We start from the raw sequence: 16,735 nt of genomic DNA, 5'->3' as shown, positions 1-16,735 counted from the left end.
GCCCACATTTTTTAGCTTGTGTTTGCTTATTTCTTGGTAAATTGTCACTGTTAGAAAGAAGGTGACAACCATCAGCAGATCATGTTGAAATTAAAGACAAACATGAAGCAAGTTGTAGACTTAAAACGAGCAACGACCATCTCTGATGGTTTTTAGGTTTCTTTGTGGGAATTTATGTATTAGAGATCAGTCATTGCACTGAATAAAAAATATGCATTGCCTGTTCAGATATGACTGAGTTTAGACTGACAACAAACTTTTCAGGTCATGCTTCTCATGTCTCCTTCCATAATCTTCATCTTCGCATGTACTTCCTCAGAAGTGCACCCTGGTACGGAAAGCAGTACACCACAATTCAGATTTGCTTGGTTACCTGGCTAATGCGTACTGTCCAACGAATAAAAATTGTTTTTTGTTTTTTTTTTAAAAAAAAACAACAACAACCCATAATATATAATCAATGTGATTTGATACTGTTTTTTCCAAAGACAGGAACAAAAAAAAACAAAAAAACATATTTTTAAAGCTACCTTTCTAATGTCCAGGTGTTTGATTGAGGTGAAATGTCCTTTTAATATCAGTATCAATGTGTACAATTACAAATGTCTCTATTCAACAGTCATCACTAACAAAAAGCAGCCTGCAGCATCACCTACATTTTCAAATTTATTTATGTGCTTAATTTAGTCATTTCTGATAGGCAGACTTTGTTATTTTCAGAAAAAGGTTATTATAGTGAACATACACAAGGTTATGTTATATATCATCAAGCATGCACAGAGAGCTCCATCTCATCCTGCTGTGGTTATAAGACAGCCGTAGGCTTTTTACATCTTATTCTGAATGTGTTTTGGAAGAGTACAAATTTATGGGGCCGTGTGTGTGCAGACGCAGTCACAGGTGTTAATGCCATGTGACTGAGGTCAAGACGGGTAAAGTGAGAGTGTTCAGCTGTCCACGTAGATCACTGTGAAAGAGCAGTATGTTGGGAATGGACCAGAGAACTGTGTATAGTGATCCTAGCAACAAACTGTTAGAAACACAACTGTTACTGTGTGTGTGTGTGTGTGTGTGTGTGTGTGTGTGTGTGTGTGTGTGTGTGTGTGTGTGTGTGTGTGTGTGTGTGTGTGTGTGTGTGTGTGTGTGTGTGTGTGTGTGTGTGTGTGTGTCAGTCAGTTTTTATTAGGAAACAACATACACCTACTATTCCGAGTGTCACGGTGCTCCCAGCGCCATAAATTATTACGTCATGCCTTTTTTTTGTTGTCGTTTGTCTTTGATAAATGGAGAGCTGCATTGTTTACATGTGATGGTACTGAGTACACCATTGCTAAAGAATAAATATGTGCATGCAGTTCGGTTTCATAAAGACAATTTTTGCATTTCTGCTTCTGCACACCACCACAGTGGTCTTAATTAGTGCAGACCTTGAGCTTTAATTTAAATGTTTAAAGAGTCTTTATTGAACCTTCTGATAACTTTATATATACACGAGCTGTATATACAAGTTTTAATTTGTATCATATTTTCTACATTATTTTATTTTTGATGATATAGAACTCTCAAAAACTCCTGTATCAAATATGATTACCTGTTTAGGAATTACAGACATTTTCGACAAACTAACATCATTTTAATATAAATAAATATTTATTATTTAAATATAAGGATCGTTTTTAAATACTCCTTTTTAATAATGCTTTGCAGTCACTGAAAGCCTGAAGTCTAAGACCCATGGACATCACCACATGCATGATGGTCTCCCAGGCCTTTAAGCTTTAAACCCCTTGAATTAAAGCTGAGAGTCTGCACATCAGTCACATTTTTAATTAAAAATGCACAGTGGTGAACTATCCAATAATTTATGGACACACCTGTAGTGACAATTTATACATGGACGGATAAACCTTTGCTCTTCAGTTACAACTTTTCATTTTGTATGTCACTTTGGATGCAACCAGTCGTTTCTGTGTGTGTTCGAAATCATCAGGACAATTTTCACCTTTGAAAACATGTTTATTCATTTTTTAAAGTGTATAGTATTGCTCCATTTGGCAATAGTGCAAAATCCAACATTTTAAAGTCCATCATAAATAAGAAACATACCATAAATAAATATCACCACATTTAACACAAACTTTTAAAAAAAAGAAGCTACAGTCACATTAAAATTGCACAAATAGATGTAAGATATCGTAAGCAATCTTTCTATGTACATTTGGATCCACAGAATGGAGGCTAAAGTCTTGTGTGGTTTTGTGCACCTTTTGTCTTTAAAGTCTGTCCCTGACTCGTATCGACTTCATCACAGCTTCTCTATAAGGCCATCGCGACTCCAACTCTACGAGCGTCCGCACTTACACAGAAATTAAAACGCAAGGTTGTTTTAGATAAACAGAAAAGGTTAACAAAAATCCTTCAAAATAAGGAGAAAAGGCAACTTCTCAGAAGTTTGGAAAGGTTAACACTGCACGACACGTGAACTGAACCCAGGTCCTATTTACTTTAGACATGCAGGTGAGATTCCCAAATCACCCACAACAGGTTCAGTGACATTATATTCGTGGTTAATCATACTGCTGTTATACGATGAGGTAATAAAAAAGGGAATATGACAGCACCAAGTGTCAACAACATTACTGATTAGTGTCAAGTGTTGGCATACTGAAGCTAAACTGGACCTTTCTGCTTTGACGGAATTCCAGGATGATATCCACTTCCACATTTTTGGGAAAAACTGATCAAGAAGCAGGATTAAAAACAGTATAGATTCCTTTCATTGAGTGGTCAGCAGGTTTGCGAGCGACTAAAGCCTTTGTCACAAATGCAGTGTCAAATGCGATCATGCTTACGGCAGTGAAGAACTATTAAGAAATGCAAAACGAAGGCCGCACTTTGAGATGCAACAGGAGAAACTCGACATCTACCCCTCTCACGCTTTAGACATTCTTTGTCATGTCCACTGACGATATGCACATCACACATCTAAATAAATATATTAAAAACACTCTGAAGTAGGCATAGGTCGGATCTCCTTTCCTCTCTAAGCATATTTAAAACAGAATATATATTAGCATTTATACATTTTTATAAATACATATACTTTATCATCTCTGTTTTATATCTTTAAAAAAAAAAAAAAAGAAGAAGAAAAAGAAAAAGGATCCAAACTCATTTACAGTTTTGAGGGCCTAGCTTTTCTATGCTGTTGGTGTCCATGCACTCTTGCAGTGAGGGTTTACAACATTGCCTGTTACTGCCACCTAGTGTGGCAAAGCAGCACTACAATATATATATATTTTTTCCCCTATCTTGTTGGTGCCAGTACATAAACATGCATGGTACAACCAGTAAAAATCTACATTCCAAAATAAATCATTCAGCTTATCTGTCGCTCTCTCTCTTTTGTTTTTGTTTTTTAAATACATTATTGCAAAAACTCTGGGTGTCAAAGAAAAACCTTGCAACATCAAACCAAATACATTTACATCACACACGACAGAATTAAGGGACCACCGTGTTTTTAAGTGTGTCAAACACCAGAGCGGTGGGAAAAAATTAATTTTTTTTTTTTTTAAAAAGTGGGGCTTTGAAGAACGATTGGTCAATGTTCACACATGGGAGGCAGCCGGTATCTGTATGGCTACACAGTGGAGGTACCAAGGCTAAATATAGTGTAGTCCAGAATTAAGGGGAATATTGAAAACAGTTGGACTGTTAGAGCAATTTTAGAATATGCAATGCAGTAAGCCCAGTTTTTGTTCATTCAACCTCAAATTAATATAATTAATGAGGCTAAGAATGTATCTGAGGCTGCAAATGCACAAAACTTAAAGTTGTTGGTTTTTTTTAAAGGACTTTTTGTTGATATAACAAAAAATTAACTTGTGAAATACTGTACATTACAGTATCCTATAATCAGTGAAAACAACATGGATCTTTAAATTCATTACCAGCATGTCTTTTTTTAAATATGGTGCACTAATCTTCACCAACACTGCCACTAATTCTGAAGCACACTACACCAAGGCCTCAGCCCATCTGTTCCCCTCGCCTCCACACATTTACCTGTCCAACCACCTGCGTTCTTCCTCCTCATCCTCTTTGTTTCAAACCGAGCAGTTGCGTCTTTTCCCAGAGCCAGTCTGGGCTGTAGCAGCAGAGGCTGAGGTCAGCCAAACAATGACCCCGTGTCAAAGGCTGGTGGAAGAAACCGAGAGGGTGGGCGAGGAAGGTGGCGGGAAGTTCAGGAGCTCCAGCACAGCCACACCCACGCTGCTGCGCCGTGTGAACATGCAGGAGGCTGCGACCCATTTATTGCTGCGTGGGTTGTACTTTTCAATGGAGTTGAGACTGGAGCTGCCATCATTACCTCCCACTGCGTATAACCAGCCATCCATAGCCACCAGGTCATGAGTGCTCCTGGAAGAGAAAAAGAATATTTAAATGTGTAAGTTCTCACATATATTTAATATGATATGTTCGAGTTTTCTAAACCTAATGTGGGACAAATAAAGGTCTGTATGCATTCTGTTAAATGTAACCAATCCTAGATTTAGGCACACTGAAAATTAAAAGGAAAAAAGGGATTGTGGGATGCAAGTGGCAACTGCAGAAACTGACAAAGAAACACATGGCAAATTCATGTGGTCTGAAACCATAGCTAAAAGCTGCAGTGTTCAAAGAGAAGAGAAGCAATCAGGACACCCAAAGACCAGTGTACTGGCTTAGCCTTTGGATAAAACAGTCAATTTTGGGGACTTGTTGTGTTGCCAATTTTCTCTCCATTGTTTCTTTTTAAAAGTAAAATAGAAGGACAATGAAAATGAATCAGCGTCAGGCAATATCCAATAGTTATCAGATGAAATTGGCATCTAGTATTTCTCATTTGCTCTCCACACAGACATGCAACCAAAGCCTCCTCCAAAGCCATTAGTCAATGCCACTCAAATTTTAAGATACAAGTGGAAACCAGAAGGTTTCTGCTGTCTCTTACCTATAGATTTTATATAATTATATACACAAGCTGTTTATAGACCTTTTCACACGACTCTTTGCAGTCCTATGAAAGGTTAAGCACACCCTTACTGCTTCCACAGGAAATAAGCTAAGCAGCAGCCAGGTGCTGATGATGAATTGCACTTTGATCATCAGCAAGTTTGCTCTATAAAAGCAGCAACTTTTGGCAGTTTGCTGCCTGAAGCATTCAGCTGTTTATTAACACAATGCTACAATTGTCCAAGTGAAGATGTTCCAGCAAATTCACATAAAAGTCAGGCCGTGAAAAAAATAAAAATAAAATACAAGAACTTTGTCTCAGACGCTGCAGGACTCAGCATGTTAAATGTTAAAGTTTATGACAGTAAAATTCAATGTGAACACGTACGGCTTGTTTGGAACAATTAAAAGGAGAAAATGTCTTTTCTCTAAAACGAACGAGGTGACATGGCTTTGGTTTGCAAAGATGAACCTAAACAAACTACATGACTTCAGGAACAATGAACTTTGGACAGACAAAATTACTGCCGTAAACACAGTATATCAAACATCTCATACCACAGTCAAGCATGGCAGTGGAGGGGTGGTGATTGGGGCTCGTTTTGCAGCCACAGGACCTGGACACCTTTCAGTTATTGAGTCAAACATGAACTTCTACAAAAAAAACTACAACAGGAGGGCTTCAAAAGAATCACACAGGACTGTCGCTACCAAAAACCTTAACGTAACATAATGTGTATATGAGCCTGTTGCAGTGCTTGGGTAACACAACTCTATGTTTAATATTTAGCTTTGGGGATTAAAGCAGACCTGACATGGTATAGACCTTTAAAAAGCAGTGCTTTTTGAATGTCTATAATTAATTCCTAATCAAAGCAAATGATTGGTTTAAAAACTAAATAAAAAAAAAAACAACATGTTTTTTTTGCCCTTAAAGAGAACTTGGAACAAAATTAGTTTTAATGTTCATTTCAAATATACTCGTTGTGATCGTAACACAATGAGACGATTTTGGACAAGACTGTTATTCTACAATGTCTCCCACACTGGCACACGTGTGAAGTGGCTATAGCGTGTGACACATTAGTAGCCAGTACAGTGTGATTGTTTTGGACTGTGGAAATGGAGCCTCTCAGCAACTGGATAAGAAAAGAACTCCAAGGCACACAGCTGATTAATGCCATGGGTTATTCATGGAGCTGCACAGTCAACTGTTGTCAGGTTTTTCTGCTCCTACAATACACTGACTCATACATAACCGAGTATGCGTGTGTGTGCGGATGCATAAGTGTGTGTCTAGTTGCCCTGGGAAAGAGCAAATCTGCCGATGCTATCACAAATCCTCGACAGCTACATCTCCAAATCTTCCTCCCTGCTGCAGATCCTGTGACAATACAATGCTGCGAGCGTGCGTGCACGTATGCCTTTGTTGATAATCACTTGCAAGATGAGTTTCAGCTTTCATCTTCTAAGAAAATAAAAAAATAAAAAAACTCTGTTGTGAAAAATAGGCCACATGATGTTTATGCCTTAAGAAGGTTTTGGCAGTAAAACGAGAAAAAAAAAATCTTCCAAATGCCCCGACACCCGCGCCTTTTGCACACAGCGAAGTAATTGCAGCCGAGATACTATTCTGACAAGCTACATACAGACAGAACTACAGATATTTTTTTCAGCTTTTCAAAGAAGATGGTTTTATCTCTTTATTTAGGTTAGACCAAAACTGAGGCTTGGCCTGTGGTGCTTCTCAAATCCTTTCAGCAAGGTGTCGTGCTTGTTAGGAAGCACAAAAATAAGGATAAAAGCTAGACAGCGCTAAAAAAAACAACAACAACAACAAAAAAACCCACTGAGGTCGTTTCTGCATTCTTTACTCCCAGCTGAAGTTATGCAGGCGTAAAGGGAGAACTGGGTCATCCTGCTGGCTCAGTTGGGTAAAGGTGTCTCGTTTAATTCATTACCTTGAATCCATCCCAGATTTTTTTCTCCTCTCTTCTCTCTCTGCCTCTTACGGGTGCAGCATAATGTAAAAAACAAACGATAACCTCTCTGTTCTCTTTGTAAATGTGGCTAACCTGCGTATATTCATGGCGGCAACTCCTTCCCAGGTGTTGGTCTTGGGGTTGAAGCGCTCCACTGAGTTCAGGCAGCTGGTGCCATCATTGCCTCCTGCGACGTAGAGCATGCCGTCGAGCACGGCCACCCCGGCACTGCTGCGTCGACTTAACATGTTGGCGATGGGGGTCCACGTGTTGCTCTGTTCAGCCAATCAAGAGACCGAGCACTTGTCACATATTCACACACCAGATTCATCTGTACCATTTCACTCTGTCTACAGCATCCAGTCCAGGTAAACCTGGCAACAGACGAGTTATTCTAATGATAAATTTAACAGCTGTATACCTGGGGGTCATATTTCTCCACTGTTGCGAGATGTGAGGAGCTGTCATAACCTCCCACCGCATACAAGCTGCCATCTGGAGGGGAAAAGGGAGTAAATACTGAGAATGTAAATATTAGCGGTCGCATACCGAGATGGCAACTCCCTCTTGATGTGAGTTATTAAAATACAAACAGTGAAAAGTAAATACAGGAGCACAGCTTGTTAAGAATATATATATGTATATTTTTTGCCAGTACCTACCCAGAGTTGCTACTCGAACATATCTCCTACGAGTGCTCATAGCAGCGATTGAGGTCCATGTGCTAGTCAGAGGGTCGTACCTCTCTGCACTAAAAGAAGAGGGGAAAAATACCGACGCTCACGTGCATTTAATTCAGCTTAAAATGATCAGTATTCATCAGCATAACAACAGGCTGTGTATACCTGTTGAGACAGGAAGCTCCATCGTAACCTCCCGCAGCGTACAGCAGGCCATGCAGGACAGCTACGCCTAGACAGCTCCGTCGTGTTCCCATGGAAACCTCAGGTTGCCAGGAGTTAGTGATAGGGTCGTAGGACTCCACGGTTGCAAGGTCAGAGGTGCCGTCATAGCTAAAGAGAGCGACACGGATATAAATGAACAAACGGCGAACATACAAGTCAGATAAAAAGTCGCTTTGCATGGAGGAAAGCTCTCACCAGCTTATCGAGCAAATGCAAATTATCCACAAATTCTGCTTGCCAAAGCTTCCCCTCAAATCACACGATGTAATGTTTGAGTAACAAATAAATTTTTAGGGTCAGACTCTGCGATTATTATCACTCACCCTCCAACAGCGTATAGTCTGTTCCCAATTGCTGCCACTCCCACCCGTGCCCGCCGAGTGGACATGGACGCCACCATGTGCCAACGGTCTGTTCTGGTGTCGTACGCCTCGCAGTCTCCATGGATAGCAAACAAGCTGCCACCACCTGGGAAATAGAAACAAACATACACTAAAAAAATGAGGAAAAATGCTTTGAGCAAAAACTCAAATGTCATCAGGAGGATGGTGACGTGAGAAAATGAGGACTTCAACTTTGGGTTTTTAAAAGGAGTGAAAATGAAATGTGTTTACAGTCATTCCAAAGAGCGACGCTAGAAGTTAAAAATGAGGGAGGAGAAGTATTAGAGCCTCACAGCCGCCAATCATAGCGGGTGTAAAGGTCAGATTGTGCATTTTGGAAGCAGTCGATGGAGACACATCTGAGGTGTGTGTGTATACACAGGCGCACTATTCAAGTTCCAACATGCAGTTCACACAGAATAAAAAATACTGGCATTTGTAAAAATAATGAGTGACTGGTGAGCTAGAGATGATGTGTGTGGTCCAAGTGTACCCTAATGGGTACCTTCAGATGCACACTGACCAACGGCGAAGAGCACAGGGCTGGCGCCTTCACAGCGTCGTGGACGCGTCCGGCTGTTGCTTAGGACACCCCTCTGCTCCGGCATCAGGTGATACTTTAGGGCCTCGATTAGCAGGTCTTTGCACTCCGAGTGGTGACGCACCAGCAGCTCCGTGTCTACGTTGCTCATCAGAAAGTCTCGCCTCAACAATGGCAGCCGCACGCACTTCATCAGCTAGCGAAGACAGTGGGAGAGTGGGTGATGAGCGGGTGGCGCTACACAGAATTAAACAACAAAAAGGGGAATGGGGTGGGTGACATGGAAAACAAACGACTTACCCAGGGTACATGTTGCCTGCGTCCATCTATATCATGTTTCACCCAACTCAACACGGCTCGGTACACTTCTTCCTCAGATGGCACATTGAGATTGTCACTGGAGATCAAATCTAGGACCTGGATGGAGAAGACAAAGTATAAAGGAAGAGTCAAATTATACTATCGCTTATAACTTTATATTATTCTTTTTTTTTTTTTTCTTTTTTTTTTTTTTTTTTAAAATCATAGTGTATCAAGTTTGATCACTGAAAAGCATTTGCAGAAGATTTTCTTGTGGTTGTAGAAATCGACACACAGGAAGTAATTTGCATGGGTCACAGACCGTGTTAGTTCCTGTATATAGTGACTTCAGCTGAAGTCTTGCATCTCCTTTTGTTTTGCTTGATTTGTCTTAAATCAAACTGAAAGAAAGGATGATTCAATAAGGCACGACTCTGACATCGTGCACACTTCGCTTGTGCATTATATTACAGCCTGTGTGTGTGCATGTGTGCCGTGATGCGTTTTAAGTAATAGTTTAAGCTACCACTTCTTCAATTGTGCATCTGTGGCACAACGAATGCTGGACTCTGAGTGGCTGGCTGGCAGTGTTCCCAGCCCAAGCCTAAGCTGGCAGGGCTGGGTGGGACCAAGGAAGCCAGCTGCTGCTGCTGCTGTCTTGCCTGGCCAGATCAGAGCAAAACCCTCCCAGGAACAGCCTCCTCTAATCCACAGTCACACACAGAAATACTGCTGATGCCACTGCCCCACCCTGCAGTCCCTCCTACCACTGCATGCACATAGTGCATCAAATTAACTCCAGAATGTGTGGGTGCATAAAGAGAAAAAACGCCTTTACTGCCTTTTCATAGTATGGTGGCACAATTGAGGGACATATGAATGACAAGAGCGCTGCTGTGTCAAAGTACTCATGTCTTCATACGCTACACGCAGTAATTAGGAGGAATCCGTCGACTGTTGTCTTCAAAATGTCACGCATATGACTCTACATCACCAAATTTGGCTAGTCACAATCCTGTCATGCCTTGCCACTTCCTCCAGAGAACATCAGAAGAAATATGGGGCATATTTCACAGCTCTGTGAGCTTGGAGTCCTGTAGAGCAGCCAGTACATAAATCCTGATCTGGTGCAGATTTATGACAGCCACAGAACAGCTGCAGACACGACAGTGGGGTAAGCCAAGAGAAAGAGAGAGACGGAAGAACAGAAATGAAGAAAATGGCCTATTTTTAATCTGCTTTTATGCAGCTTAAGTTTCAGTGTTTTAATGGACTGTGCCCACACACTGCAGATTCAGTCTCGGGGCTTTGAAGGCCAGATACAGAGGGAAGCTTAGTGTGTTACTCTGGTGGAACAACATCACTTTAGGACTGTGGGAATTATTGTATGAAGAGCGAGAAGAAAACGGGAAAGGGATGGTAGTGGCAGTTTGTTACTTTTCTTCATCTTCCTTTTAATTTGCTGTTACCTTGTTAAACATTTCATCTAAAAGAATATGCATTTTCTCATTTATTTAGACGTTACAGTGAGCCCCTGCCTGAAACAAAAACATGATGTGCCTCTGTGGGCTTTTAGAAGCTGTGTGATATCATGAACACCAATTTAAAAAAACAAAAAAAAACAAACAAAAAAAAAAAAAAAAAAACAGGAAGTGCACTTGAAGTTTAAAAATAAAAACATGTAAACTTTGTACTCTGTACTCAGGTAGGTGTGTTTAAACTGCAGGAAACAGGAAGTTTAAATAACCCAACAGCAGCACTACTTTATTCTTTAGCATGCCAGGAATAGACTAATACCAACACATAAATGTCAAATACAGTATGCCAGGATGTCCCGCTGGATTATGTATCACTTTGCAGTAAGAAGCTAGTGTATGTTTCTGCCTTTTCTGCTACAATTGTGGCCAACAACTTGAATTTTTAAATATTTTCACTCCTTCGGGATCTACTCCAAAAAGGACTTTGCAGTGCTTGTTAGCCAAACACTGCCTTCTACACAGGTAACTGATAGCAGTGTTTGGCTGCTGCACAGCTCATTTGACCAGGGTTTTATTCTTTCCTAAGGCCCAGCATTCCTCGCTCTGAAATAATAAATGGGTACACCGACAAGATGCATTTCCCCCAAAACCTTGGTTAAAACAAGCAAAAGCAAATTATTTGAACCAAAATAGAAACCATTATTGTTATGTCAGAGGAGCAAACAGTGCTGTTAGCTCTCTAAACAGCACAGCAGCTGTGGAAATGTCACTGGCTTTGCCTAATTACCACTTCCCAGACAGGAACCAGAGTGCTGCCACCGCTGAGCCCTGCTAATGAATAAGTGATAGTTTGGCTTAGCCGACGTGCCAGATGACAAAACCACAGAAGACAATAAAAACAGGCAGGAGAAAAAGTTCCTCTAGTGAATGTCAAAAGCACACAACTTCCCTGTGGCATGTTGATGTGGTTTAAAAAAGAAAAAGCTGTGCTTGTGTATACATTATGCTGGGGAAAAATTATAGATGCAAGCATTGCTGCGTGTCCTTTGTGCTTTGGCATTATTCATGATAGATTAATCATCACCCCTACCTGTTTCAGTGGCAGCAGCATGAACTCCTCAGTCTTGGACACCTCCACAAAGTGCTGCAGGACATACTTGTGCGCTGACTTGAGCAGGTCGCTGCAGGAGTGTGTGTCAGCGAAGCCTCGAATGCCCAGGCAGTTTGAGGGGTCCAGCTGGCTGAGGAGGAACTTACAGCAGGCGTCCCGCACCCCATTGAGCTGCAACAGGCTCGCTGCTGGAAGCAGTGTCTATGACAGGTGGAAACAAAAAGTCTGTTAATTTTTTTGTGCCATATGATTAAAAAAAACAGAAAAGGAAAAAAAAGTGGTTTAGCAGTTGTGTATGTGAATCTTAAAACTTCAACCCTACCTGCACATTTCCTTCCCCGACCACAATCTCTGCTGTGTAGGCATACTGGACCAGCTGCTCCAAAGCCTGAGGGTCAATGTCGTGAAGGGTCACGTGGGTCTGACGACTCTCAGACATCTCATCTGCGTGGCCGCACAGAATGAGATCAGATTAATTTTAACAAATTACACCGAGTAAAGCTCCAGCTGATAGCAAAACTCCTCCCTCCTCAATCATACTGACACATGGCATCTCATAACACTTACAGCACTGCTGCAAAATGTCAGCACAGCTCATTTGTTACCGTTTATTAAATGAGGCGTTTCAAGTTTGTGAGATTTTTGAAATTCCTGGATATAAACACTCTCTCTCCCACAGAACTAAGCCAGGAGCTTCTACAGTAACAGTCACGAGCTTCATCGACTCATAGTTAGACAACCTCACAAACACCTCTGCTGAGGTTTTCTGTTAAAATAGTTTAATTAGGGACTCTGTCAGATGACAGGAAGTCTAGCAGCTGAGTCTCCAGGCAAATGACTGTCTGGAGACACACAGCATCCTCACAAAGGGCTAGTGTTTGGGAGGAAATCTGACTTTCACACACCTCACATGGCCACCTGTGCCCCAAACAGGAATAGGTGGAAGGAAGTGATGATGCTGAAAGGATGGAACGGCCATAACTGCACACGCCCCACACAAAAACACAAGTTCTAATGTAAACAAACTCCAACAACAGAGAAAAATAGTTTCCAGTTTGAGTTTGTCATGCCACATCTTTGTTAACTTCAGGGACAGTATACAGTATGCGCATCATCAAGGTCCATAACACAGACTGAACTTACTGGTAAACATAGCGTGGAAGTATGGACTGCAGGACGCCAGCACCACTTTGTGCGCCTTGATTTCTTTGTTGGAGACATGAAGGACGATGTCGCATAGCAAGCCACGCTGTCGCATCCGGTTCATGGACACGAAGGAGTCGTGGTAGTGGCGCTTTGAGTTGTGCGAGATGCTGTGGCCATCACGGTTAAGCAGCTGCATGCCCCCCTCCATCATGGTGCCTGACGTTGCGGTCGTGGGCTCGTGCCTGGGCCGCACTCTTGGCAACTGAAACGTCAAGAAAAGCTTTTTAATGTCAGCCAATACTAATATCATCATAATAAAATCCTTTTTTGGGGGGGGATAGACTAAAGTCTTGGCTGTGCTCATCTATAGGGAGTGAGCTGTTATGACAGGTGTCCTGAGCAATCATTGTACCTATCATTACAGTTATAGCACCCATCCTGTCGGCTATGACAGGAAGTCCTGCCAGCATGACAGAAATCTGAGTACAATCACAAAGTGTAGTAGGATGGATGGCCTGATTATTTCACATTCAGTCTCCGGAATGATTAGATCTCACTATGACACACCAGAGAGTTTCAAAAGATGGACATTATGCATGAACCTGCCATCAAATCAGTGTGATCCATCCTGACTTGCAATTTAATTGGACCACATTTAGCTGTGAACTCCCCCACTCTGCTCTTGAATGGAAGAACACACTTCTGCATGTTGCATAACTGTCATCACGCAGCATCTTAGAAGTTGTTGTCTGATGAATATGTAGTGACCAGATGAGGAAACCAGATTGAAGCAAGACTCGAAAACCACAGGCCAAGAACAGACTGATTCTTAAAAAAAAACAAAATATAATGTACTAACTCTGATGCACTGATACCTTGAAAGCGTGAAAGGGATATAAGCAGAAGCTGACTATGGGGTTGGGGAGGCCACGCTCTCAAAAATATAACCCTCATACTAATTTGCAGCTCCACGTTAGTAACCTTTGAAGAATAGCTTTCAAATAATTCTTATTTATCTAATGCAGCTAAAAAAGGATTATTTATCTGGGATGAACAGGACCCTGAAGCCCCACAGTTCATCCCATAAACTGTATATGAAAGATGGACACAGCCAGCACGACATCACTACCATCTTTTTCATTTGAAACCTGACCTGACAAGCGAGGAGTGGATGTGAGTGTGAAACAGAGGAATACTGAATTCTTGCTGGCAAGTGATTTGCAAGTATTTAGGCAGTGAGCAGACGTTGGTTCACCCTCCATTCTGACAAATAATTAAAATGTGGCTACAAGGGGCTCTCCCTCAAGCTCCCTTCCTTGCCTGGGAACCCTTCAATGTTCCCCTGGATAAGCTCGAGGATGTGGCTTGGGTGACCAACTTCTCGGCTTAGACTGCTGCCCCTACGACCCAGCCCCAGATAAACACCGAAACACTATTTTACATCCTCTTCTTTTAAGTCAATCGATCTGATTGGCCTTCTAATTGACTGCTCCTCGCAAAATATACGGTCTGAACAGCCGGTTTGGTGGGGCTGCTCTTCTCACAACCAGAGGTGCTGTATCAGAGATGAGAATACTTAGGATATCCCCTCTCAATAACTCAAACACAGCCAAAAGTGAAAGAGAAATCACAGTAACCACACATTTAGACTTTTTTTTTTGCTTAAATGTATTAGTTGTACTTACACTGATGTCACTATTTTAAACTTTGCTGTTATTTAATGTGAGCATCCACAGGTGTAGAAGAACTTATATGATTGAAAATAAAGGAAAACTGTGATATATGTTTAAACTTTAATGATAAAGAAGGATTCTTAAACTACAGGACCCCTGATAAGTGTGGTCATTGCCTGCAGGACCTTACAGCCACACACATTAAACAAATAAAAAAATAAAAAATAAAAATCACACATACTTTAGGATATCTATTTAATACACCAAGCTGGAACACTCCCTTTGAACCACCACATACAAACAGCCTCTGTATGCTTTGTTTAGACATATGACAAGAGGTTTACAATCTTGAGTTAATCAGAGCAATTATGCAACAAGCAGAATCTCATCAGGAGAGAATATTGACCAGTTTGAAGTCCAAGAAGTGCAATGCTCAATGCTGAAACCCATTGTACCATTTTTCCTGATTAAGTTAAGTTTCACATGACTGTCAAATAAGCAGTTCCCTGTTATGATCAATACATCCTAACAGTGCTGTCAACAGCTCCGAGTCTCTCAATTCAACACTCTCCCCCATCCCACCAAGCACCATCTCAAATGTCATCACAGCTGCCTGGCGACTACCCCTGGGTCCCATTTTCCAAAACACAATAGCCCATTAAAAAAAACAAAAACACGCACACCAGCCATGTTCCTCTATGAGGGAACAATCTGCTCTCGTGCCCAAGGGAATAGTAAGAGACAATGCTGGAAAATGAGACATGGAAACACGGGATGTTGTGGTAGATGTGAAAACACAACTGTCACAGTTAAACTAACAAACTGAAACACTTGTCCTGTTCATCTGAGGCTTGTTTCTCCCTTTATCGTCTCTACCCCCAAACCTTGGCTGGTATCCACACAGAGGCTGAGTTGCTCCTTGATAAATAGTGCCTGCACAATCCTGCTGAATGCACAATTTCATTGGAGGACACAGGGATGTTCCTATCCAAATATCACTATGTGATCTACGGAAACCCCAACCCCCACTCCATCAGCTCTGAATAAGAGCATATGTCAGCTGCAGCAGCGGCAATAGGAAAGAAAATGAATGTATAATGGCTTTACCGGTGGTTGTTTTGCAGTTATCCTTGAAGACAGTGTGTTCCAGGAGGTGAGGGGAAATGAATGAAGAGCTGTCGCAGTCAGAAGGCTTTAAAATCCTATCACAGTCTACTTATCGGTCCATATTGTGACTCGAGCATAGGAAATATGAAGAAAGCCTCTGTTTTGTGCTGTATGTGCTTGACGTCAATGCAAAAAAAGAGCTGCCTGAAAGCTGACATCGGTCCGTTAAGGTGGCGCTGTAATTGTCGAAGCCGAATGTAGAAGGCTTGCTCATGCTGTTAAATCTTAATACGTTAAAAAGGAAGACATGGTTGAAAAACGCCGGTAAGTCATTTCAAATGAACAACCGGCAAACTAATGCAGTGAATGTTCAGTTTACGAGCCGACAGACACACACGACCTTAAGCCCCCACTTTTGTCTTGTCGGAACACGGAAGTGTGTTCGGCGTATCCGTCTGTGCTACTGCGAAAGGCGGAGTTTTCAGTGACGCGCTGTGATTGGCCACAATATTAAACATACCCCGTTTTGGTTAGCCCGGAAAACAAAATGAAACATAACTACAAACGTGAAACTCCATGTTCAATAATGCACAGCTTCTGTAATCTTTTTTTCTCATTATTTACGTGCAAATTGTACACTTATCACCCTACCACTGACGTAAAATAAGCACCCTGTCTTTATTATCTCTGCGTGAGATAGCCAGTGATTCTAAATAAACTGTCTATGAAGCTAGCCGCTAAGCAAACGTTAGCTAACCTGAAAAAAATTAAAGCACACGGTACTCACGACCAGCCGTCGTCGGTGTCGATGCGATGACAGCAGTGACTTCCTTCGGTTTGTCAGCTTGCCCAGCTTTGAGGCCGTGCAAAGTAACGTTTAAAAAATACTGTACTCCTCTCTGGATATTCGGCTTCCTGTGTCTGGTAAATGCAGCTGAACATTTTATTTAAACCTCACGTGTTGCATCAAAACAGTGTCCCATCTTGCACGCGCAAGAAAATTTCGAGGTTTCCGTGAACGCACTACCGGATATTTGTTTTAAATAATCAGTTGATTATTTGTTCACTGTATTTGTGCCGACCTTACTTTCATCAAAAACTAAACAAATAA

General features: G+C 41.5%; 1 protein-coding gene across 2 annotated transcripts; it reads right to left on the bottom strand.

Annotated features, from left to right (window-relative positions):
• Positions 1-2,004: 2,004 nt before the first annotated feature.
• Positions 2,005-16,645, bottom strand: klhl17 (kelch-like family member 17). 2 transcript variants are annotated; one of them, XM_039604999.1, is made up of 12 exons: positions 16,412-16,645; positions 12,842-13,106; positions 12,021-12,142; positions 11,678-11,899; positions 9,110-9,226; positions 8,774-9,005; positions 8,209-8,353; positions 7,826-7,993; positions 7,643-7,731; positions 7,402-7,475; positions 7,074-7,255; positions 2,005-4,422 (listed from the first exon to the last, which is right to left on the bottom strand). In XM_039604999.1, the coding sequence occupies exons 2-12, from the start codon at positions 13,053-13,055 to the stop codon at positions 4,194-4,196; spliced, it is 1,794 nt and encodes a 597-aa protein (XP_039460933.1). In that variant the 5' UTR covers positions 13,056-13,106; positions 16,412-16,645; the 3' UTR covers positions 2,005-4,193. The 2 variants fall into 2 exon arrangements, with proteins under 2 accessions (XP_039460933.1, XP_031582198.1); XM_031726338.2 differs by lacking the exon at positions 16,412-16,645 and adding an exon at positions 15,625-16,047 and having other exon boundaries at positions 8,792-9,005.
• Between the last annotated feature and the right edge of the window lie 90 nt (positions 16,646-16,735).

The sequence above is a fragment of the Oreochromis aureus genome, linkage group 20 (assembly GCF_013358895.1).
Source record: "Oreochromis aureus strain Israel breed Guangdong linkage group 20, ZZ_aureus, whole genome shotgun sequence".
Lineage (NCBI taxonomy): Eukaryota > Metazoa > Chordata > Actinopteri > Cichliformes > Cichlidae > Oreochromis > Oreochromis aureus.
Note: the sequence above shows the minus strand (reverse complement) of the source record. Positions and strands in the feature narration are given on the sequence as shown.

Coding starts and splice junctions, on each gene's coding strand:
- klhl17 (XM_039604999.1), bottom strand. CDS start 13,055: ATGATGGAGGGGGGCATGCAGCTGCTTAACCGTGATGGCCACAGCATC. Junction 12,143..12,841: donor CTTCCACGCTATGTTTACCA/GTAAGTTCAGTC, acceptor GCGGCCACGCAG/ATGAGATGTCTGAGAGTCGT. Junction 7,476..7,642: donor TGTTCGAGTAGCAACTCTGG/GTAGGTACTGGC, acceptor TTTCCCCTCCAG/ATGGCAGCTTGTATGCGGTG.